Source organism: Octopus bimaculoides, chromosome 4, assembly GCF_001194135.2.
Source record: "Octopus bimaculoides isolate UCB-OBI-ISO-001 chromosome 4, ASM119413v2, whole genome shotgun sequence".
Classification (NCBI taxonomy): Eukaryota; Metazoa; Mollusca; class Cephalopoda; order Octopoda; family Octopodidae; genus Octopus; species Octopus bimaculoides.
Window position 1 is genome coordinate 127,382,348 of NC_068984.1, and position 26,600 is coordinate 127,408,947.

Here is a 26,600-nt window from a genome sequence, read left to right on the forward strand (position 1 = left end):
CATATTCCCCTCTTAGATTCACACACTTATTGTAGTGGCCCTTCAGTTTTTCTAAGGCCTGTAAAAAAACTCAGAAGGTTGAGCCTCCAACCAGGCCATCTGTGATATTTTTAAAGCCAGGAACTTTTCAGCAGCCTCTTGGATGTAATATAATAACATTTTACTAAACAAAATTTCTAAAGTGGTTTCTTTGGCTAAGAAATAACCAAACAGAATAATAAACTGATACTTCACATGATCTGAGAAAGAAAGATATAATGTCAGATTCCATCAGGCACTTTCCTAATGTTTTAGGATATGGGCTGACTCCTCTCAAATATATTCTAATGATTTGGAAGAGTCATATCACATACCAGTTGCTGCCTTTCTCCAAAGTTTTTTTTTTACCACATTATCCCTGTGAATTTCTCAATGGATATATATTTTCAAGTGAGTTAAAAAAAATCTAAAGAGAAGACTACATGGATAGTGCGGCAAACAAAAAGAAAGGTGGTGGTGGTGGTGGTGGTGGTGGGGAGAGATAAAAGAAATAAAGATAAACAATTGTGTTTATAGGCTTTAATATTATGACTTCCAAATTATAACAATATTAGTTTCAAAACATGGTTTCAGATCAAAATTCTTACAAAACAAATTCAAAAAATGAAAAATTACATAAACAATGAAATCAAATGTCTGTGATGAGGGTAAATGAACCATGAAATGATATATAAATTATCTTATAGATTTATTAAGTAAGAGGATGGTAGTGCAAATAAACATGGGCGAGATAGATACAGAGTGAAGTGACTTCCAATGAAATCTCTTTCAATAGCCATAAAAAAGCTTGTTTGTTAATCCTTTTGGAATAAATCGTCATTCAGCATCATCAATGTCATTACCATCATATATATCATCATTTTCTTTCTGTCTATATTTCCATACTTTCATCATTTAGATATTTGTCACTGAGCCAATTCAACAAGAGCTGTATTAACATTTTGTTTATTAGAGCATGTATAACTGGAGCCAAGATATTTTTCCTTTTTTTCTTTTAGCAAGAACGAGAGTGAGAAACAGAGTTAAGGAAAGAATAGCAATGAAGTATAACAAAATGTTAAAAGCTAAGTAAGCTACATCTAATGAATGCTATTAATTATTATTATTATTATTATTATTATTATTATTATTATCATCATCATTATTTTTTCTTTTTTTTTTTTTTGCAACAAGGATGGATAATGGGATATTACAAGGACAAATAAAAACAGTAGGGGTTTATGCAGAAATCAATTATGAAAAACTAGGTTTGGAAAACAACAGAATACAAAAGGAATATGAAATGAGATGTTTCAATAGGACAGCAGCCTACAGCCAATAAAGGAACCTCAAAGATTCTTGATTGCCTTCCTGCCAAGAACAAGTGCCCACTCCCAGTTGTGTTTCCCCATCCAACAGGCACATCTTGAAGGTAGATACATTCACTCAGGCCATACTCACCACTCTTACCCACCTTTCAGATAATTTTCCCTTCAACAATTTTCTCTCAAAAGGTATATTGTTTGTTTGGTCACACATTCTGTTATCTACAGGGTGAACTCATCCATGATGCAATTGCACCTGAGCTCTTCCTAAGATGGATCTTGAATTAATATTTGGTGCCCATGTGTACAGAGTCTGCTGTTGGAACTGTGATCACCTGATGTTATTGGCTTCTGTTCATGATGATGTGGATTTACTGGTTGGAACTGGCTCAACTCATTCCAAGTAAACACCAACAACAACATAATGCTTAGATCTTAATACTTCTACAATCAATAAGATAGATACCATTCAAGTGCTAGGTCAATCTAATTCACTCTTACCATCTCAATAGGCTGAACCTCATATGGCTACATTAGAAATTGCCATAAACATCTGAAAACATCTAAAATTCATTTTGGATTAAGATGCATTCAACTTCATAGTAAATTGATATAAGGTAAAAGCAACAAGCTGTACTGGAGGAGAACTATGACAGTTAATCAAGTGAGAACTAGTCAACCACATAAAGATTGTACATACTTCATTCTAGTTTGACAATTATAAACTGTGCATTTAATGTACTGTATATAGTGGCCAGGGCTTACTTTAAAAGGTTTCAAAGGGAAACATCAAAATATACTTACATCATCCATCAAGTTTTCAAACTGAAATATAAGAAGAAAAAAAATTATTATTTCATTTAATAACACTTTTGGAGATAGCTTAAACAGAATATATTAAAAATCATTTTTTTTTACATCGTAGAATCTGAGAAACAAATATCATTTACTGTAAAGACTGTTGATTATAACACTAGTTCAGCTGTGATTAAGCAATCCATGGCATGCATGTAGTGGACTGGATGATTCAATGTGACACAGGTCTACCTTTCTAGTTATACTAGATTTCTACCTGGCTAAAGACCATACTTCAATATTCTCCAGTCTACTTCTGTACTCCAGCCAATACTAATGCTGGTCACAGTGGAGGCATGCATGACAGACTTGGCCAGAGAATGACAGTTGCTTTCATTTGCACTTATTGGTGGCACACATTCCAGCACAATGTTTGGGCTAATGTACTATTTATGTTTTTGCTTGTTTAGGCTGAGTGGAGGTAACAGTATTTGTAGGATACAGTTGTACTATTGTTTTGGAGCGTTATTTATGTATCTGGGTGTTTGGAGGCAATTGTTTCCACACAGTAGAAGTAGCTGTGAGAGTTGAAGAGAAAATTTCTAGCAGTTACACATTTATCCAAGAGAAACAAGAATGTTGTGCAAACAATACATTAGCTCTACCAGGGATCAAGTTAGTCCTTCATGAGGGTCCAATCTCTCCACAACAAACCACTACGAATGCAAAACAGCATACTATGCATAGATTATACACAGACCACATCCACAAACCACCCATACAAAGAAAATATTAAAAAAATCAAAACCATCTGGAGAAGCAAGGGACAGTTTTGTTACTGCAGCAAACTTCAACCATCACTACACGAAAGGTAAATTGCTATGATATAACTAGAACAGAAAGTCATTATGTTCTGTCGAGTGTGTTCTTCAAAATAGATTTTAAATAATATTCACTTTCATGAAGTACAAATTAACATTTTATACAATCTAAATGAAGCAATATATCAAGCATTATTTTAAATCTTTAAAATCTAGTGAGAACAATTTAGGAAACAGAACTACAACCGAGTTAGTTTCATTTAGCTTCCATGTCAAATAACAACAACAGATGTGAAGAGAGCAGCTGAAATGATAGTGATAATGGTAATGATACTGATCATGATGATAAGGATGATTATAATAATGTCAATTATATTATATAACGTAATTTCATCAGAAGATGATGCTAAAAATAATGGTTGTTCTTTTGTTCTTCTACTGGTTTCATTTTATCTTTTTCATTTCATTAAATTACATGTAGGCTTCCAAGAATTGCATAATAATGCAGCATCAGTTACAATACACTTCTCCAGTACAAAGAATATTTTAACACTAACCAGACTCCCCATAACATATTTATATGATGCATAGATTAAACAACAGAACCTAATCTATTAAAGAACCTTTTCAAACGCGATAGAGAAAACGTAGGAGCTAGAAATAAAATCTAATCAGAGGCCCTTGAATCATTTAGATATGGGAATAAATATAATGAGCCATAGCATGTAATAATAGATGTCCAAAGACATTAATGATTGAAAGCAGGTGCTAGAACAGGTACAAATTGTTAACTTGGCATTAAAGTGACAGTTATTATCAGTTACACACACATGCACACATTCTCTCTCTCTCTCTCTCTCTCTCTCTCTCTCTCTCTCTCATCAAAATCAAAGAGTAAAAAAAGATGTTTAAATATAATTTCTTGTGGTAATGATTCTTTAACAGAAAACACTATTTAATGAAAATCATTAGTCTATCATGAACACATGCATGTCCTGCAGCTAGTAAGACTGACAATGATAGACAGTACATATTTACAATTCACATGGTGCAAACAGAAAAATCACACTTGGAACAAACTGAAAATCATGTGTAATGAAAGAACTTCCAAATTCCATTAGAACTTTCTTAAATGATATAAATTACTAAATTAAAATAAAATCTTCTGAACCTTGTGATGTGTTGATGTTTTTATTGTGTTTTTGCATGTTTTAATGCATCTTAAATAAGTTCTGTTTCATAAATTGTTCATTAAAGAAAAAAAATTTCTTTGATAAAAATAAAATGAATTAACTTCAAACATACCAGTTGGTTTTGAAAAGGAACTAAACCAACAATGAAACATTGAATTAGTATAGAGCAGATAGCAAAGAAAATCTAGAATCTAAGAAAACTAGTGATAATCTTTATTGGTTAAAAAATAGTTAATAAAATCCATAGAATAATATGTTCATGTGTTTCAAAGCGCAGTGAGTTCTGATATTTCCAGCAGTGAACAGCCCTAATTGAAACTTACCTATGCTCACAACATACACAGACTTATGAAATTTAGTAGGTTGCATAGAGTGAACTTTGCTTTAGCAGCTAACTGTGATTGAAAGAAAGTCTTTACATTCCAGATGTTATCTTTAACAACTAGTAAGTCCCTGAGGAAATAGGTCTCTTTTCATCACTATCTTCCATCATTATCATCTAATGGATCTTTCCTTTTGTGAGATAGAACAATAATGTCTGAAGGAATTTTAGTTACTATTTTTTAGAAGGCCAAGCAATCATGTAGAGGTCGCCCTCATTGGCTTATGTGTCAGTAGATTGTAGCAGGAAGGGTTAAATTTGAACTAAAGTCAGTGAACACTGAAATATAAAACTGAAAAATCATCTAGTAGAGACAGTTGTTTAGTTTTTTTTTTTTTAAGGAGCAGAGGTTGCTGAGTGAGATAAGATCCCCAAACCAGCTTTTGGCCAGTGATTGAACATCCTTAGTAACTTGTCAGTGAACAAGTACTATATAGAAGTTAAAGCTAATAGACATTTGTGTATATCTGTACATCTATTATAGATTAGCTACCAAACAAATACCCACAGATCTATATAACAACAACAAAAATTTCAAGAAAAAAAATCACGTTTCTAAGTAAATTTTCTAGAAATGAGTATCAGGTTTTCTCTTAATAATACATTGCTGGTACTTGGTGACTTCACTGGTGTTGGTGCCACATAAAAAGCACCTGTACACTCTGTTAAGTGATTGGCATGAGGAAGGACACCCAACTGTAGAAACAATGCCTAAACAGACATAGAACCTAGCGGAATCTTCTGGCACATCTGTTCTTGTCAAACTGTCCAACCCATGTCAGCATGGAAAAAAGGATGGTAAATGATAATGATGATGATTTATATATAGAATAAACCAAGACAACTTGTAGTACATAGCATATTTTAAATTATTCATTTTAAGTTAAATGTTATTGAATTGTAAAATATAATAGACATATTTGCAAATTGAAATTTTGAACATCTTATAGAAATGAGATGTTGCAAAGAAACTACACAATATGGTATAAAATTAGACAACATCCATGAAGTGGAAAAAGTGATAGACTATGTGGAATTTATTCAAAATATATTTGTCACATCAAATGATTTAAGCATTAAAATCAAAATAGTTACAATATGCAGGCAAGTTGCTCGTTGGATTTTGAGATCATTTAGAAAAAAAAGGAGAAAGGATATCATGCTACTTTTATGGAAACATTTGTTGTCAGCAGTCTGGAATATAATTCCAAACTGTGGTTGCCACCAAGTGTCAAACAGCAGAACTCAAGGTAATCCAATGTCACTACACAAAGAAGGTTAACTTCGTGCAACAGATAAACTACAGGAAAGGCTAAAAGAACTGAGACTCTATTCTCTAGACAGAAGATGTGAAAGGTGTGTGTGTGTGTGTATGTGTGCATGAGTGAGAGAGAGAGAGAGAGAGGGAGGGAGAGAGAGAGAGAGATCCTGGAAGGTCTAGCTCCCAACTCTGGATCTGAAAGCTGTACTAATGACCAAACTGGGCAACACAGCATTGTACCAAAGATTCTGTCCTTTCCATCTACAGTAAAGGCACAGTACTGTAACAGCTTAGGTTTCAAAATCCCACAAACTTTCAACACTCAGAGATCTGTGAGAGGTGGATGGGGATGTTTGCAAAAGAACATTTGGACCAATTTTTATCTGAGGTACAAGATGAATGCACACTGCATCAGGAAACGCAAAGAAGAGCAGTACTGTCTAACTTGCTACTTCACCAAAAACAGTTCCAGAAAGAAATCTGGAAAGAGTGAAACTAAAACTAGTTACATTAAAGGTGGTGCCCCAGCATGGCCACAGCCATTGGCTGAAACCAACAAAAACAGAAGCAAATATGTATACAATGTTCACATTATCTTTCAAATATCAAGTGTATGTGCTGAAGTAAACAATTGATTTTAAATATTTTTTAGAATGGAAGTGTTCTTAATAAAATCATTGCAAATTATTTCATTAAAAAAATCTCAGAGAAAAGAAAAATATGATAAGAGAAACTAAATGGTGAGTTACAATTAAAAATTATGTTCTTCGAAAACACATTTTCATTGATTAAAATAAAAGAATTAGATTGTCAGATAACCAGTAGAAAATAATTTCTTCTAACACTGCAAATCATTTCAAGCAAACAGTTATAGAGATTGTACATTTAATAATCCACATGTTTTATGGCAATCCCTTTAGTTACTTATTAGCATATAACAGACAGCTGAATTTCTTTGGTTGGCTTTCATAATCTCAGATTTAAGAATATCAATCAAGAAACTTTCAAGAGAAAGACAGGTTTTAGAAACGACTTAGTCCAGGGAAGAGAACCTAGTAAGGTTATATGTAAGCTAGAGTTAAATCCATAGTGAGATCATGCATTTAATCTGTGAATCCAATGAAACACAGATTAATAGGACTTACTTCCACCGGAGAAGATATTAATTTAGAGTAAAATATGCTATAACTATTGTGTACAGAAGGCAGAGAATGACAATATAGATACATAAACAAAGGGAGGGGAGAATATAGAGCTGAATTCTACATACTGATATCTATTATTGATCTCGGATAAATCTAATGTTATAGGAAACTGAACTGAATAAATAATCTGTTAATAAATCCAAACTAACACCTAGGTTGTAATGTTGCTCAATAAAGTGCAGCTACAACCTAAAAGATGGGCTAGGAGGGGAATAGCTGAAACAAGTGATATATTCTCAGACACATTTATTGTTGAAGATGGCTATCAATTCAAAATTCTTCAAAGGATATAAAATGAAATAAATATCCATTTTCAAGTCTTGTTCGCAGATTATTTATATTTGCACATTTGCCTGTTGACTTTGTCTTTAAAGAATCAATGCAACTCAATTCATTCAAATCAGTTACTTTTGTCAAGAATTATGAAATTCAAAGATTCCAAGTAGAATTATTCTCATGACTAAAATACCTTTTACCATTTAGTGTTTAAAGAATGGATAATATCAGACAATTCCTTGTCATATAAAGTGTAGCCAGTCCTAAGGATCAATGAATATCCTTTTAAGAAATTTGAATAAAAGTCTTATGAATTCATTGATACTAGTACTACTAAAATAATATCAATGGAGTGAATAGGTGGGTTGCATAGACACATTGACAATACATTGTATGTCATATGACTCCAGACATATTAATAAATAAAAGAGACATCTTAATCATTTGGGATACAAGAAAAACTTATAAAATATAATTCAAAGATTTAGACAAAAATTGTAATATCTTCAAAGAATGGTGTAAAGTAGAAATTATAGCCACATCATTGCCATTATCACCAAAGTGTACTCCAGAGATTTCAGAATAGCTTGAACTGTTGATATTATTGAAAAAGATGTTAGGAGTTTTATTAAAGCAAAATATATAGAATTAACAGAGTTTGCTTTAATAAAACTAATAATAATTTCTGCTTCTTTTTCTGGTGGTTATTATTTAAATTTTGTGACCTGAGTTGGTTACTAGTTAATCTATGGAAGACCTAAATCACACATTAGTTCACAGATAATGGTTTAGGCTATACCAAGAACTACTTATTATCAAACTAGAAAGAGATTACTAGCTTGACAAAGAGGTTGGAGATTGTATATATCATGATAAATACATCTAAAACCATTAATCAAATATCACAGAAAGGTGCCATCCTGAGTGACTACCACAATAATATCATCATTAACTGATGCATGGCAGGTGGATAACTGCAAAGATAGAAACTGGGAGACCAAGTCATAGAAGTAGCTAAGAGTTTCAGTAAAATTAATTCAGGGGAGTGTTAGTTTGAGTAAAATGTAGCTTGGGTTTGTACCAAGACTTGGAATCATAGATGGTATATTTCTAAGGAGACAATCGTAAGAGATGCTCTTAGATAAGATCATTCTACTTTACATTTGTCTAACTCTAGAAGGCCATCAGACAGAGTACCTATTTCAGTAGTCTGGCAGGTGATAAGGAAATTGTATATGAATAGTTGGTGAGAATAGTGCATGCCTTGTACAAAGTTGCTGTTGACAGTGAGTTTAGGTGAATTTAATTTACAATTGTATGTGCAAAAGAGTTCTGTATTTATCTGTTTTTCATTCAATATGGTGCTAAAGGTTAATAACACAAGTGTTCTAAACTGAATGTCCCTGAGAGCTTTTATATGATAGAGACACTTTTCTCATAATGATATTTGTCAAATCATCGATATTTCCTTCCTCCTCCTCATTAACAACATCAATATTTGCCTTTTCGTCAGGCAAACAGTTGCAGAAGAAGTTGGAAACCATGAATTATAGTCTAGGGTTGGTATGGCCAACCTACAGTACTACGGTAGCATGCAGCCCTTTCAGATATTTTGTAACACATACATAATTCATGGTTATATAAGCATATTCAAAGTGAGAAATAGGTATGAAAAATTGCAGTGGGATCTTTGGCAGACTGGCAGAGAACAAAGACTGCAGATGTGATAAATGCATGAGTTGCTGATAATAGGAAGAACAAAGAAACGAGATTCCCAAATTACTGTGATAGTTCACTACATAATTTCTTCTATGTAGGTGATGTGTTTACTACTAAATATGATTATAATAAAAGTATAGTTAGTCAAATAATGAGGAGATGGAAGAAATTTAGAGAGTTGTTGTTTGTGTTGATAACAAGGGACTTTTTTTTACTTAATGTGACAAGCAAATTATTATAAAGAAGTGAGACATTAGATATTGAAAGCGTAAGATATGCAAAGGCTGGAGAGAAACCAGATGAGTATGAGCTTACAGACATGTGATATTAATCTATCGGAGTATAAGTAAACTGAAAGAGTAGCAAGACACATGTTTCATATATCATACTAATGTATGAAGCATGTTTAAATGAATGGTACACAACAGTGAGACATGGGTTATTGAATGTGAAATCTATAGAGGATAGAAAGACAAGTCATGTCTAATCTGTTAGGTATATAGTGTTAAGGTACATGAAAAGCAGATGACAAGTGAAGGGGGAAAAGCCAGAAGCATTGAATGTCTCAGACAAAGAATGCACAAGAGATGAGTTCTTTGACTATGTACTGTTTATAGACAATGTGTACTGGATTGAAATTTGGTATTGGCAGTCAGTACCAAAAGAAAAATAAGACTTAAGAAATAACGAGGTCAGATTTGCAGACCAAAATGGTTGACAAGATGCATTATGGCATACACATCCTGCCCATGCCAGTATGAAATTAAAAAAAACAATGGTAAATAAATACAAATGTATATATATTGTGCATGTATATGCCCCTCTTTATTTTGGCAGTCACAGAAGTTTACTTTTACGAGAAATCTATGATTAAGGATATGCTGATAGCAACCATTGTTTTTGTTGGGTTTTTTTTCTAGATTACATTGTCTAATGTATTCTTCTTTTTTTTAAGATGTTAGGCTATGGTTTGAGAGGGCCTTGGCCATCATCGTTGTTGGTATTTACCATGAATTGACATTCTTTTTTTTCAGGAGATAGAGTGTAATTTGATGATTTGGATGTTATCTCTAGCAAGTCAAATGTCTGTGTAAAGGCTTCCTCAGTGTCTGGTTTCAATGTTTTGTCGAAAAAAAAAATGAATAAGTCAACTGTGGTATTGCTCATGATATTAAAGATTAAACAATGAGTTTGTGCTTTAAACATTAAACAATGAATTAATGAGATAAGGAACAAAAGTAGTGCATTGGTTAAAAGGTATTTCATTGTAGAGAGAGAAACAAATACTTTCATAGGCTTTATAGGACAGGGAAACATTATTTGGGAGCAATTATTTTGAGAAACCTCTATTGTATTAGAATTAATGTTGGTAAACGGAATAAATGTTTAATACAAGGCTGCTTTAACCAAAACTCAAAACTTTGAAACTAGCGAAGTTGAAAAATTACATAAAAATAGAGGAAATTAAACAAGTAGTAAAATTTATGAGATAATTATTAAATCACAATACACAAGCTCATTTTACAAGTTAAAAATTTATTTATCTTCATTTGTTTTAACATATTCCTGATTCTTATCATAAATCTCTTTTGAATTGAGAATAGAACTGAACAATTTAACAATCTATAGAATTCATACTACCAAGATATAGTTATGAAAATATTAGCAAAGTAATGTTTTACCATAAATAGGAAAATTTGGTTGCATTAAAAGTAAGAAGCTGTTTGATACAGAAAAGAATTACGGTATCTGTGATAAGCTGAGGATTAATTATGTAGGATAAGTTAGGTGAAGTGAAGGCATATATCAAGAGAATTGTACAAAGAGAATCTAAGCAGATGTTTCTCAGAAATCATACAAAGAATAAAAAAAGAAAAGCAATCTGAATTCATTGGAATTAGCAAAAGAAGATTAATATGATTATGATTATACAGAAGGAATGGAAAGTTTGGAACTGAATGAAATAATGATTGCTAGTGATTAGAAATAACTAGGGCAGAAATAGACCATGAAAACATGGGAGGAAGTGATGATTGATTTGATAGAATTTTGGCTAACATTTTAGATAAAGATAAAATGAGAAGAAATAATCAGATACACAAATGTAATCAATAGCATCAATGAAGACACAGACATTAATGTACTCCTATTGATGAACTTTCTAAAAGAAATTTTTCTGTCTTTTATGCATCTAATCTCTGATATGTTTTGCATTCTCTCTAAACTAATAGACAGTTAGTGGTCAGCAATAGCCAGATGTGCTTCCTCTGGCCCCACAAAATCAGTAGGAGAAAGAACAAGAATATAATTCCAATTCAAATATACACATTTGAAACTTTTAAAAGTTGAAATTTATATTTAAATATGCAATAATCTGACTTTTAAAATTTGGTATTGAAAGGGTAAATGGTTATTCCTATTCATTTTTAAAATGAATTAAACAAAAGAAAACTTGATTTCATCTTTTCTGTAATTACAAAGTTCACAAAAATCTTTGTAATCACAAAGAATAATAAAACAAACTCGTCAAATACTGTTAATACATGGTGATTAAATATAAACTTATTTGTAAATAGATACAACATGGTTGCTACAAACATTAGAGAGCCAAACTATTGTACTTTTCTTAGCTTTACAAAAATGAATATTTGTGTATAATAATTCCCTAGATTAGAATGCAACATTTGACAGCATGAACGATAATGGCCAAGTGATCACTATTCAACTGGAATTGTGTATTGAATTTTGAACAGAGAAATGTTACCTATGTGTCATGTCAATACATTGAAAATGTAACAGAGAAAAAGGAGGACCCATACAAAAATGAAAAAATGGTTAGTCACTTGGAAAGACATGATATTGAAATTTTGAACATCTAATGACTTGTTCCATTTGAATGTATTTATAAATTGTTTCAGTGACTTCCCAAATATCTGGTACACAACTTGCCTGGCATAACTGCCTGTCTATGAGTTCCTGCCATTTCTTGTCACTTTAATCAAAGGCTTTCAGTCAGATCACCCTATTGCAGCAAGTGCTGATGGAGTTCTCTCTGACACACAGTCTATGAGCTCTGGTGTATCCCAGGGTTTAGCTTTATCTCTCAACACACCTTCTTACATGCATCAATGACCTAATTGTTGTCACTTCCTACCACACAAAATCCTACCCAGATGATACCAGATGTTCTACACTTAAGTGTCATCCACACACAATCTAGTCTACTCCTGTTAAATCAGCACCAACTCCATGGACAATAATCTTGAAAAACATCATCATCATCGTTTAATGTCCGCTTTCCATGCTAGCATGGGTTGGACGATTTGACTGAGGACTGGCGAACCATATGGCTACACCAGGCTCCAATCTGATCTGGCAGAGTTTCTACAGCTGGATGCCCTTCCTAACGCCAACCACTCCGAGAATGTAGTGGGTGCTTTTACATGCCACCGGCACGAGGGCCAGTCAGACGGTACTGGCAACAGTGTTTTTTTATGTGCCACCTGCACAGGAGCCAGTCCAGCAGCACTGACAATGACCTTGCTCAAATGTCTTTTCATGTGCCACTGGCACAAGTGCCAGTAAGGCGACGCTGGTAACGATCATGCTCAAATGGTGCTATTTACGTGCCACCGGCACGAAAGTCAGACAGCTGCTCTGGCAATGATCACGCTTGGATGGTGCTGTTAGTGCTCCACAGTCATCAAATTTGGTTCAATTACGATTTCAATTTCACTTGCCCCAACAGGTCTTCGCAAGCAGAGTTTAGTGTCCAATGAAGGAAAGGTTGGCATCCAACAACTTCTGCCATTCTTTCTTGTTCAACAGCAAGGAGACACAATTAGTGTACATATCAAGAAAACTATTAAGCATCTCACCTCTATCTCAGGAACATGAACGGCAGACAATTAGAACTCTTTCAGTTGCTTCAAATGCTAAGCTTCACCATCACCAAAGATTTCTCTCCTGGTGAACACAAGATTGCACCACAAAGGCTGGTCTTTCTCTTCAGAGCCAAAATATACTTCAACCTTCAACTATTACCAACTCTCAACAAAGATTAATTGAAACCCATGATAGAATGTTGTTTCAATACCTTGGACAGTGCTGCTGCTACACACACACACACAACATAGACCACATCTAAAGAAAGGTCGTTCAACTGGCTAGTATGATTTTGCAAGTAAACACACTTTCAATGTCTGCTCTTCCGTCTCTGATTTTTCCTACTGTTACTACAATAGCCATTGCTTCTCAAAGTTGGCAACTCTGACAGTCCCAACTTATTTGTTCCTACTCCTCTTGTTATTCATATTGTGTGCATCTCCACAGACCCTGCACTAACCACTATGCTCAACCTTTCCTTCTCGGTATGTTGGCCCGCTACAAGTTCTTCCCTGAACATGTTCTCCATGAAATTATCCACTTGCAACAGTTTGAGAGCAACATTAACTATATTCTCATTGGTCTTGGAAGGCTTCTCAAGGCCATGGGAACATCTCTTCATCTTGACCATACTAATAAAAAAATCTGAGTTTTAAACATTCAACAATATACAGACATTTAAAATAAAAATGTTAAGTCCTGTATATATAAATCTTATTAGAAACAAATCAATAATGTTGATTTTTAAATAAAATACATTTTCCACAAATATTGGTTTCTTTTCCTACTTTAGAATGAAATAATTATTTTATACCTAACTAGTATTAACAGGACTTTTTCTCTTTTTCTCACTTTATTTTTCACTTAATTAGAAGAAGAAGAGCAATGTTTATGACTGCTACATGGGGGACAAAAGGGCAGTCCTTATGACTGCTATATGAGGGAAAAAAGGGCAGTCTTTATGACTGCTACAAGTTGAAGGCAGAGGAGATCAATCCTCATTGCAGCGTTTACTTACATCTTAGCTCAAGAAATTTAAATTAATATCATTTGCAACCTTATTTGGTGGGATAATAAAAGTGATACTAAATATTGGAATAGAAAATTGTGCAAGACCTTCCAGAATTTAGTCATAGTTTTGTTCACATCAATGCAAAAATTGAATAACTGATTCAATAATTATAGATTTCTAATACTTTTTAAAGTTATTTGTCAAATCCCATTTGAACAAAATCGTTTAAGACATTTACTGCATTTACTTATAAATTGTGCTTTCATCAATATATTTATCCCTCCTTCTATTTTGAGAATATTGAAGTAGTAAGTAAATCAATTTTAAAATATTTGCCAGAGTAGTTCTTTATAGTATATACTAACCAGGCTTCCTTGTATATTTAAAAAGAAAATGAACATTGAACATTGCAATTTTCACATACACTTGTATACACACATCAAGGTTAAAAAGAGAAAACTGTACCAGGATCATAATGTAAGCAGACCTATTGATCACAAGTTTCAGTGATTAAGTAATAAACAATATATTCCAATATTCACAAATATATTAGATGGTGAGCTGGAAGAATCATTAACATGTTGGTCAAAATGCATAGCAGCATTTCATCCATCTTTATGTGCCAAGTTCAAATTCTGCTGGGGTCAACTTTGCCTTTCATCCTTTCGGTGTCAATAAAATAAGTACTAGTTGAACACTGGGGTCGATGTAATTGTCTTACCTCATCCCCTGAAATTTGAAACCAATATTCACCAATATAAATACTAATTCCCCACATTTCTCTACAATGTGTCAAGAATGCAGACCCATGCAAGACAGAGCCCTAATAGATAATTACTGAGAGTATAACAGAAAAAAGAAAGAAGTTTAAAATTGTGCAGATAAAAATATGAAATATAGTTTATCATTTGACACTAATAGCAATTCTACAAGGAGCAAGCTCATGGCAGAATAGTCTGCACCACAAAAGTTAGTTTACTTGGTCAGTAGATTAAGAACAATGCTGATCTAAGAGTATTGTTAAATTATACATAGTCCTACCATATTATATAAATTCACAAAAACTTGAAAGTATTAAAAAATATTGATGCTATATATTTGATTAACTGTTTACTGAATAGTGTATCATAGGTAGTGAAAATGTGCTTAGAGTATACTCTATCAGGTAGTACAAGCTTTTGAGCTGACATTTCGATGTGTAATCAAATAGACTGGACACTTGTAACCAAACATCTTATTTCTAATTTTTCCATGGACGAGTTTTAATCTTAGATGGGATTTACTTTAGAGAGCATGTATTTTTCGGTTTGTCTACAAAAGAATATAGCCTAAAGTGTTTATTTTTATTACACAAATAGGGACATCAGTAAATCAGTAAATTTGAATTGGATATATAGCCCTTTTCTGGGAACTCGGTCAATTAATTAATTACTGATCCTAGTTGGGATTCTCTTAGAGATTGATACTGGCTATGCAGATATTCTTTTTCTGTCTCGAGAGAAATTAGGTAAAAAAAGACATTTGTTTACATTTTCTAGTGTACTCAAACACACATTGCAGCATCAGATAAACTCATAATATAATAATATCTATTCTATTTCAATATATTAAATAACATATTTTTGATAACTTTCATTTACCTGAAATACAGTATTTACCCAAAATACAGTATTAGTGCATTGATAATTAATTAATCAATCTTGTTGCTAGCAAAGCACTATGTATGCAAATCAGATTTACCAATTTACCAAAGTCTTTGTAGTAGCTGTATCAGCAACTTTAAGCTGCATTACTCTGGAGACAAAGGTGAATATGCTACCTCTGAAGAGAATCTCAATTCGGATCAAACCCATTCAAATGAAAATCTCTTTTCAATTCATTCAGAAATTTGAATGAAATACATTTGTTTACACTTGTCCAATGTATCCCATTATACACAGCAGCAACAAATAAATAGAAAGAAAACTAGCACTGCTTGAAAGAATATACTGTAATATATAGTTCCATTATGCATTTGATCTGGAAATTTGCAACTCTGAAGCAAACAAAAAGGACTCACAGCCAGTACTGATTAGAGAGTGTGTCAACCATGCCAATTATTTAGGTAACTTCACCATTACCAAAAAGAAAAAAACACCAAATTGCAGAAGACACAATTCTATATTATAAATGGTAAATATAGTTCTGTATGGAACAGTGAGTTATATAATACTCACATCAATGAAACTAACCATCCACATCCAGTTTTGTGGTATTTGCTGATACTATAAAATATTTTATATATATTACAAGGGGCCTTGCTTTGGTTATCTATGCTTATGGTCATAGCTTAGCTTCCTCTTTGCGTATTACAGTCATTTTACATTGTCCTCATTTCTTTAAGCTGCTCTGAACATGTAATATATAGGCTGTGCATGTGTAGCAATAAACTTTTAGTTTGTCACATCTGCTAATTTTTACAAGAGTCTAAGCATTGATTTCTTGCAACCTTTGTTCATAGGGCAGCATTTTACACACAAGAATCAATTTTCTAGTTCTATGTAAGATTGATTGTCATTTCTTCCATATAAAACTTTGGAAACCAAAGTTTTATATGCTTCTTTATATGCTTCTTTATAAACGTAACATAACACAGTGCAATATATTATATTGCCATTCATTGAATATATTTCACAATTTATATCCACCCTGAAATCTTTTTTTTTTCTGGGCCCAAGTAGTGAGAAGACATGGTTTTTGTATTTTATGTATTTATAACATTTGTTATTATTTCTTATACTCATTAAAAAAGTAGATTTGTAGTAGCTCATTAAAATGAAAGCTATGACCTGATAACAGTTCTCGAGGGGCAGTTTTTGGAGGTATGCTAACATAATAGAACTTAAAATGCAGCAGTTGAAGGTGGAGGAAACAATGGTAAGTAGCATTTTAATTAGACACTGCAGTTTGAATTCACAGGAGAGAACTCAATGGCTTTTAGCAAAATTCAGTTGTTAGAATAATAAGTATGCCCTTCTAAGTCTAAATGCACAATTCTAGAATCTAATAGCTTGAATTTATATAAACTCTGTTTTTCCCAAAATAGCAATAAAATTTATTGTAGCAGGGAACTTTAATGGCCATCTCCGTAAATCCCAACACATCTACAGTGCTGTACATAATGTGTGGCAAAGGGGAGCATTAGTTGCATGGTGTTCGGTGATTCAAATAATTTAATTATCTATGTTATTAATTTCAGAAAGTCAGTCAACCAACCAAGTGTCTACCAATCAAGTGGAGTTATATAGATTTTGCTCTCAATAAGCAAACGGTAACGACTATAAATTCAGTCCCTTCAATAAGAGGGAGTTAAGAATAAAATAAGTAATGAATGAAATGTGTAATTAAGATTTTCTAATTATCAGTGTCTTTCATGTATTGAAACTACACTTTGATCAGAAGCTAATTGTCTTCAAATATTCCATTTGTATACATACATTTCTTTCGGTAGGGTTTCAACACTAAGCCTTTATTTTGGAAATAGACTTTCAATGCTCTTATGCACTATGCCAATGTCATGTAAATTCAAATTTGCATGAAGCCCAATATTATGTATATACGTAGACCTCCAAACATAGAATAGATAGAAGCAGAATAAATAGAGTTAACTGTGCTTGAAGTCTAAACCACTGTAATAACAATGAAATACAAACAGGAGTGCATTGAAGATGAACATTGATCTAAGTAGAGATTATTTAACAAGTGCAATAAAAAGTCAACTGTGAGGACAAGGAGTTATCACATTTTAAATAATGCAGAGAACAACAGACACTAAACCAAGTCTGTGATTGGATCTAGAAACTTACCTATGTTACAAATAGATTAGATTGAATGTGTAATAAATTAGATTATAATGCTAAAAAAGAATCAGATGATGATGGTATCAATGATCTATTTGAAATCAGGATCAGAAATACTTTTAGGAAGGTATTACTGCATGTATTTACCTGACAATTCAAATTTTTCTCTCACACTCTCTAATTATGATAACAATGAGAGTGAGTTCCAAGACTTATACTCTGCTTATTCATGACTTATCACTCTCACTTTTTCATTTCTCAAAATGTTGGCAGTCATAAACTATCATATTCTTTACAACCAAGACTCCATTCTCTTACTCGGTGAATCTTAATATAGTTTTCTACAACAAGATCTACTAGAGATAAGATTTATTACATTACATTAGTTATTAGTGAGTGTTACATACTTAGTTTCTCATTGACAATTCTTGTAGACATAGGAATAGTTATCTATGCTCTCTATACTCTAGTGACTTCTTAAATTAACCATTCTTAAATTAAATCTAGAACTCATTTTGATAAGAAATAGTGTGTCCTTTATTTAACTTTTCTTTAATAAAGTTAAAATAGGTAAGAAATGTTTAATCACAACTTAAAAATGATAATGATTAATAAAGAATGGAAATACTTTCTGTGCAGGAAATATTCTGACAATGATATTCTTACTAGATTATATAAGTGGCATCTGAGATTGGAGGAATGTGAAGGAGGAAAAACCATAGATCAGCAAATACAGTCCATTAAATGATCTTCCATACAATTTTCATATATTCAATGTCACATGTGTCAACAAGAGAAACTTCTACCTGCCAGAAATTCTGGCTAAATTTCCTTCAAATAACACTACCTTTACAAATGAAGGATAGATTGAATAATATGGTATAAGCCGGAATGCATTTTAATCATGCCTGTCTGGTCAGTTTTGATCTGGGGTTAAATAACAACAACTATACAGTTTCACTAACAAATCTTGGATTATCCCCAAGCCATGGTGGAAGACACTTTCTCAAAGTGCTGCACAGTGAGATCAAACCCAAGACCACTTTAATCATATGAGCAACATTGGTATTACACTTGATGGCTGAAGGTTATAGATTAAAAGTATTCATTCCATCAAGGAAATGGTTAATTAAAAATGATCTGTGCTGTCTTAACTGATGCTCAAGATGTTTTTCTTTTCCTTTTACTGGTTCTTACAAATTAAATGCAATGAATTATTCATTTAATCAAGAAATAGTGAAAATAGTAAGGAACAAGTTGTTTGACAGTCCACCTCAGTGTTACATGTGATCTTCTGATCTCATCAACACTAAATCTGTCACCTTCACTGCTATAAGAGACTGAATATAACATTGTTTACTTGTTAATTATTGTACATTTGCTAAGTGATTCTCTCATCATTATTTCAGCAAGTACTGAGAAATCTATGCTTCACATACTAGCCTAAAAACACTGAAACATGTCCAGCAGTCTTTTCTGGATGTACCAAAATAATTGAAATAGACTTAAGTACTGAGCTGATTACTTTTTCTCATTATATAATGATTTTTGATTAGCTTTTTGATGCTCACTGCAATAAATATGCTAACACTAACTTCACTATTGTTTTCATGCAAATGACATCGGCAAGTAAATTCCCTTATTTGTTTTTTTAGTCATCCTAAATTTCACACCTACACAAAGAGTAATTCCCTCATCACTAGAAGTATAGAAAAGTTTACGCTTCTTTTAGAAGGTCTAAAAAAAGAAAAACCTGTCTACAATTATCTCCCATACTTGTTGAAATGATTAAAATGATATTAGCTATTTACTTCACCCACCCTCATATAAATATGAGGTAGCCATATATCTTCTCTACAACAAACCTGTTCTTGTCTCTTCTGTCATACTTAACCTCTCAACACCTTACATGAAACCACCTCCCTTTCTATTATCCTTCCTATAAGTTTGAGTGAGCTCTTTAGCTTTGTAAGTTACATGGCAATCTCACTAGTGCTGGTGCCACTGAAAAAAAGCAGCCAATATGATCTTTAAAATGAATGGCATTAAGAAGAGCATTCAGTCATACAAACAATAACAAAACTGATACACTAGATAGAGCAAGGCATGGTCCTCCAGTCTGTTGGATTCTGCCAAATAGTCCAACCCATGCCAGCATGGAAAGTGAACATGAAATGATGATGGTAATGATGACCTAATGTTGTATTCCCCTCACAACATAATTATTTTTAATTAGTTTTTGATGCTCTGTGCATTAAGTACGTTAACACTAACCTAACTACAGATTAGTTAGCTGGGTAACTGCTGCAATTACCAAGCTAAAGTTGAGTAACTGATTAATGAGATACATCTAATTTTTTTTCTGAATTTTACTATTCAAGAAGGAAATAATTGAACAACTTAGAATGTTATTGAAGCAATAATTGATTAGAGCTCTGAAAGAACAGAATATGTCTACTAAAAGCTAAAAAATTATAATCAAACAATACCTTATCTTCCTCTAAGTTTGGACACCTGTAGACCACAACTACACTGAAAATTAACAAATCATTTCATCTATAATGAAGTGTTTTTCAATAACCAATTGTGACTGAAATATAGATTGATTATAGCTTAATATAGATCCAACACCCAACTGAACTTTTATCTAACACACATACACCTAGGAAAAATAATTTTAAACATTGATGTTAACATAAAATATACTGCCACTTATTTGCAATAAGGGACACACATGACTAAGTGATATAGCAGACTCTGGGACAACAGTGTTTTAGCATGACTGTGCCTCTTCAGTCAGAGACATTTTCTAAAGGGAAGTGTTCTCAAAAGACAAACTTCAACTGTTAGGAGCATATTTATGCTGACATCTGATGAAATGTGTTAAAAATGAATATACACATCATTTTTTTGACTCTCACTGTTTTGCATGCTCTCAGTAATATATCTGCTTGGCAGACATTAGCATACATCAGAAAATATTTTATTTGCTGAATTCTGAAATTAAGAACAACTTTGCTTGTTTAGATTCAGAATCCCCAGTGGTGTTTCTGATTAAAGATGCACAATTATGCCAGAAAAGTGTCACAGGAATCTGCTACATCACTGAATCATGCAGGTTGTCAATATACATTGTTGAAAATGAAACTGAACAGCTCAAATCTGTGAGAACATGTCATGAATGACATCTTTGTTTTGGTTGCTGTATGCTCACAGTTATTCAATAATACTAATACTAATAATTGTTTCAAATTTTGGCACAAAGCTAGTAGTTTTAGGGAAACAGGTTAATTGATTACACTATCTCTGATACTTGACTGAATCTTTATTGATGCCAGAGGGATCCCATGTTGGCATGAATTGGGTAGGTTGTCATGGGAGCTACTACTCTAAAAGACTAATGCCTGTACATGTCATTTGGCTTGGTTTCTAGATGTCCTTCTTTATAGAGTGTGCTGCGTACATTTTCTTGTGGTACCAACCAATACTAGAGTTCTTAATAAACTAAGAAGTGTAAACTGAGAAGGGAAATAAGAGACCAACGCTAGCAGAAAGGGTAGAAATGGGTAACTCAAAGGAGGATAGGAGCATTAGGTTCAATCCATCACCACCACCACCACCACCACCACAAAAAATACTATTATACCACATTGAACAGTTGGACAAGCAAGTTCTCCAAAAACTTTGCCACCTTGGAACAGCTCATATTCTTAGGTATTTTCTGTCTAAAGATTTTTTGTTAAGGTTTGAAGGTTAACAAGAAGAAGACAAAAAACAACAAAATCCAATATTTTAAATCTATACTGTGCAATGAATAAAAATGTGCCAAATCAACTTTGAAGAGAAATAAAAATTAATAAAGGAAACAATAACACCATGTTAGATAAGGAAGAGAGATAAGAGACAAGATCAAAGTCAGATAATTTACAAATACTTAGAAACTAATGTACTAGATATAGAGTTCAACATACAAATGAAAGAAACATTTAGGAAGGAATATTATAGATGCATTAGATTAGTACTTAAAACATAACAAATTAACAAAAATAAAACACTGAGTATGAATATTCAAGCTGTTTCAGTGATAAGTTATAGTAGTATTTTTAACAGGAGGTTAAGTGAACTAACAATACTAGACAGTTGGAAAAGAACAATATAACTGCATTTAAAATACAAGAACAAAAAGCTAACACAAGTACCACAAATAGAGGGAAGGAAGGGGCCTTCTGTAACAACAAAATTATCATATAATTTCTATGGTAGGGCTACAAAAATATCTAGAAACTAATACAAATAACTACAAAACACAAAGAAAACTAAAAACTGTTTCCTTTTTGCAAGGAAACCAGAAAATGAAAAACAGAGACTGGAGTAATATGCAGCTGTGAAGAGAATGAGAAACAACAAGAGAAACTATTAAAGAACTAAAATCTAGTATGAGAATTGGATTACAGAAGGTTATGTTAAGTCAATGAAAGAAAACTTTGTACATTGCCAATAATTTACAAGGTTGAACAAAAGTGAATGCATCACAGCACTAGTTGAGAAGTACAGGACTCAAAGGCTGTCATGGAACGATTTTTAAACATAGCACAAGACTGAAGTCTTCCCTCCTGAAATTGTGTCAGCATTATGAAACATTTACAGAAAATAGATGGTGCAAACATACACCATGAATGGGTTTATATAGACTGTACTATCCTGATGATGTCAAGTAGACCAAAACATATGTCCACAGCTGTTCCTTGCTTGGAAACAAAGATCAAATTGTCCTCTCCTTAAATATGTAAACAGTTCTGTATATTTTTAGGCAAGTGTAATCTATATAATTAAAAGTTAAAAGAAATTACTCAAAAGGTGTCAACAGGATGAATTTGAATAACTAAGATAATGTGGGATATATCGAATGTGCTATATAATTTATTTAGATTTTCCTCTGAGTTAGACACACAAACAAGTCCAGCAGAAATTGTTATGATTCACAAAAAGAAAGGGAGAAAATTTCAAGAGATTAAGAAATTTTCCAAGTTAATTTACATGCTTATATTATTGACAAAGGACAGTGAAGTGAACTAAAGGAAATAACTCAACATGCTTAACTCGGTTAGGCAGTACTATATTGATGAGGTCAAATATACTGAAACCTATGTCCATACTTTTCTCATGCTGGCAAACAAAAATTACACTTGTCACTATTTTTGTTTTCTGTCTCCAACTCAGGAGTAAACAGAATTTGAGAATGCTGTCCTTTTATTCTAAAGAATTTTTTCAGTCATAGCCTCAAGTTTGATCAATACTTTGTAGGTGAAATTTAGTAGTTGAGAAATGTACAGAAACTCTGTAAGTGTATGCATGTGTATGTGTGTGTGCGCATGCATGCATGGGTACATGTGCACATGAACATATACAGAGTAGGTTTCTGTACAGTTGTTATCTACACAGAAAGTGTTGGTTAACCTGAGACTGTAGCTGAAGAAACTTGCCAAAAATGTCATGCAGTGAGATTGATCTCAGAACAACATGGTTGAAGAGTGAACTTTTTGAACACAGACACATGATTACACACTTAACTTATTAATTTTATAAACTTTATAAACTGACTTTTGCCCCATGTAGACCATCACTGATTTGAATGGTTTCTGGTGTTTTACTTGGTGGAAAAATCCATATAAGAGTTGAGTAGACATAAATTATGTGTGATCTCAGATCTTAAGACTACATGAAGTTAGCCAATCAATGCAACAACAACGAAAGTTTATTTTGTTTGATAATTTGTTTACAAAATCAAACATTTTTGTATTAATTTGGAAATCCACTAAAAGTTACTTATTAGGCTTGTGAAGGATGTATTTATGTTACAATGCCCTACTTGAAAAGCTATTCAAATCTGAGATAAAAAAAAAATCTTAGTTATATATAAGCAACAAGAAATTAAAATGAGAAGTAATATTATCCTCAACTCCCTTGATATGCTTCATAGCACAGATTATAAAATAATATTGCTTTGAACCAATTTCTACAATATATGGTTGCATAACAACTGAGCCAATGGCTGTATAGAAATAGATTTAGAACATTTTGGTATTATACCAATACTGTTTCATTTAACAATCAGTTGGCAGGAGATTACCAAGCAGATTTTGAGTTTTGTTAAAAGCTTGTTTAATCTAAGACAGTTTGTCATGATAGCTATGGGTGTAGAAGGTGGAAATTTTATATCATTTTCAAGAAACAGAAATAATCAAAAAGTAATCCATTCAACAAAATTCATCTCGCAAACATCAGTTAAATTTGTTCAGCGAATCCTATGAAATTGATAATTATCTTTTTTGTCAGAGGATTTTATCTGTTACTTGTCTCTATGTGTTATATAAATATCAAATTATCTCAAGTTGAAATAATATTTTACTGTAAAGAACTATTTTTTGACACATTCAGTATAGAGGAAGGGACATTGCCCATGACCATTTCAGGCCATCTTGCAAAGCTCGTGTGCAACACCTCTTCCTCTAGACTCAGTTTGTATTGAATGAATGGATAACTGAATTCTACAAAACATCTCCACTATTTTTCTCTATTACTGAGTCAGGAAGAAAGGTAATATCCACAGATATTTAACAGAGCCTCTGAAGGAAGAAAATATTCCCAAATTGAAGATCAAGCTTGTATATTTACAATAGAGAGTACTCTGCTAAAGCAACAAAGAATTAGGTTAAACCAGGTGGTGGTTATTTCCATCATAAATCAGCAACTTTCTTTGAAGTAAGGCATTTCTAAATATGATGTCTTTAATAATGGATATGCTGAAGTATGGTGAACACACTTGAAAGGGCTGTGCACAGGTCTTTCCCTCCCTTTGTTCACTTTAGCTTAGGCAGGGTAGGGGACCTTCAAAATTTAGTGAGGTTGATACAATTAATATTCAAACTGAACTTCTATAGATAGATGCAAAAGGGGAAATGCAAGCAAGGAGTGCCAGATGGATGCTTTTATGCGGTAAGAGAATTGAGAAAAATATTTAGTTCAGGATTTAGTGAAGAGGAATTAAAATTAGGCAGAGCAGAGAAGAGGCAGGTGCATTGAATAGGTTTGGGCAGAGGCAATTTGAGAAATATAAATAGGAGAGTAATGGGCTAACCTATATAGTAATAACAAAAAAATCAGTTGTAGAAATTGTGGGTATGAAAACAACCAACCCAGTAGATAGGTGTTTAGATGTTGAAAATATCAGGTTTTGTGGGATCACACAAATTACTCATTTAGTTCATCAGATTGTTGTTTGTTTGATTTTATAGCCAATTCAGTAATGATCCAGTAGACCTAAGAAAACAGTGTTCTAACTATAAACAATCTGTTATTTTTTCAGACATTTATGATTAAATTATCTAATGTAACCTTTTTTTTTTAATGATAAGGAGTATGATTTAGGAAGATTTGGCTGATAGTTCAAACAGGTTAAAGTGAAAACGTAGAAGCTCAGAGCTGGCTGACCATTAATCAAGTAGTGCAATGACTAGCATAGCAGTATAAGCATCATCAACAGCTACAAGGCAAATAGCATGAATTAATAGAAACAAGCTTCTGGAGCAAGTCATGAATGTAGTTGTAAACATCATAAAATTTGCATACATAAGTGACACTTTTAATTTGTGCCAGAATGTGGAATCATAGATGTCATTTTATAAAGGCAGCTTCAAGAGAAATTTTTAATGGTTCTTCTTTGCATTCATCCACCTGGAGAAGGCTTGTGAATGGGTTGTAGCCTCTTATGTTTGGCAAGCACTGAGAATGCAGAGAGTAAATAGCTTATGAAAACCAATTCAGACCATATGTGAAAGTGCTGTAAGGGTAGCAGTTAATTTGATCTGTAATTTCCTGCATATGTAGATGTTTTCTAGGGCTTGTATCTCTACTTTCATTATAGTTTTAAAGTCATAATGCAGGATTTAAAAATACCATTATTTTTATATGGAATGAAACTGATTCTCATTTCAGAAATGTGTCAAAAATTGGCTTGGTCTAGAAGATTGGCCAGGCCAACATATCAGGATGGTTCAAACCAAAGTATTAACGAGCAAGAGATATCACAAAATTCTGATGCCATTTGGGAAGTGACATTATGCAGTGTAACTAATTGTTTGCATTGAGTACACAAAGTATTTATGTATTTTGAGGGTTGGTTAAGAGCTCAACTTCAAATTACTAATCACACAATCATGAAGTTGGAGATGATAAATACTTTCATTTAGGTGAACAGAAAAATGCTACCGAGCTTCCCAAGCAGTTACTTCTTGAAGCACTAATCAGTGTGGATACTGTTTAGAGCTGGAATAAAGAACACTAAAGTGTTGGTGAAGATTGTATGATAATGTAAGTGAAGCAATTAAAGGGATATATTTGACCCATTCTACCATATCTTTTACTCTTCACAAAGACAATATTGTGTAACTTTGTCTCTATCTTTTTCTCATGGCCATGTGTCATCAATTGAAGACTCAAACAATTCCATTCATAAGAAAATATCTAAGGCTAACTTTACAAAAGTCTACAGTTTTAGCATTGTGCACATATAAGTTAGGGTTGTTTTAGTACATTCATTAGACTGTTTAGAGTCACATGAGCCTAGTTATATCTAAGAAAGACAATTTGCTGAATATTCTCATTAACCACCAAACAATATTATATCTATTAAAATAGATATTACAGAATCAGAATGTTGATATTATAGAGTTAGAATGAAGAGTTTTCTCTTTTTCTTCATCAGATAATCTGATTAATAGTCAGACAGATGAGTGAATATAGATATTCTTTATAGTCTATAATTCAATTTAGCATCTATAACTCATATACAATGGTCTCCTAATCCAAT

At 32.7% G+C, this 26,600-nt stretch overlaps 1 protein-coding gene across 7 annotated transcripts in view; it reads right to left on the reverse strand.

Moving 5' to 3' along the window:
- LOC106871165 (AP-1 complex-associated regulatory protein) overlaps window positions 1–26,600 on the reverse strand; it is a 253,283-nt gene that overhangs the window by 90,282 nt on the left and 136,401 nt on the right. For all 7 annotated transcript variants that reach the window (XM_052967473.1, XM_052967476.1, XM_052967477.1 and 4 more), the window contains one exon: window positions 2,148–2,168. In XM_052967473.1, the coding sequence (XP_052823433.1) occupies window positions 2,148–2,168 (21 nt within the window). The remainder of the gene's footprint in view (window positions 1–2,147; window positions 2,169–26,600) is intronic.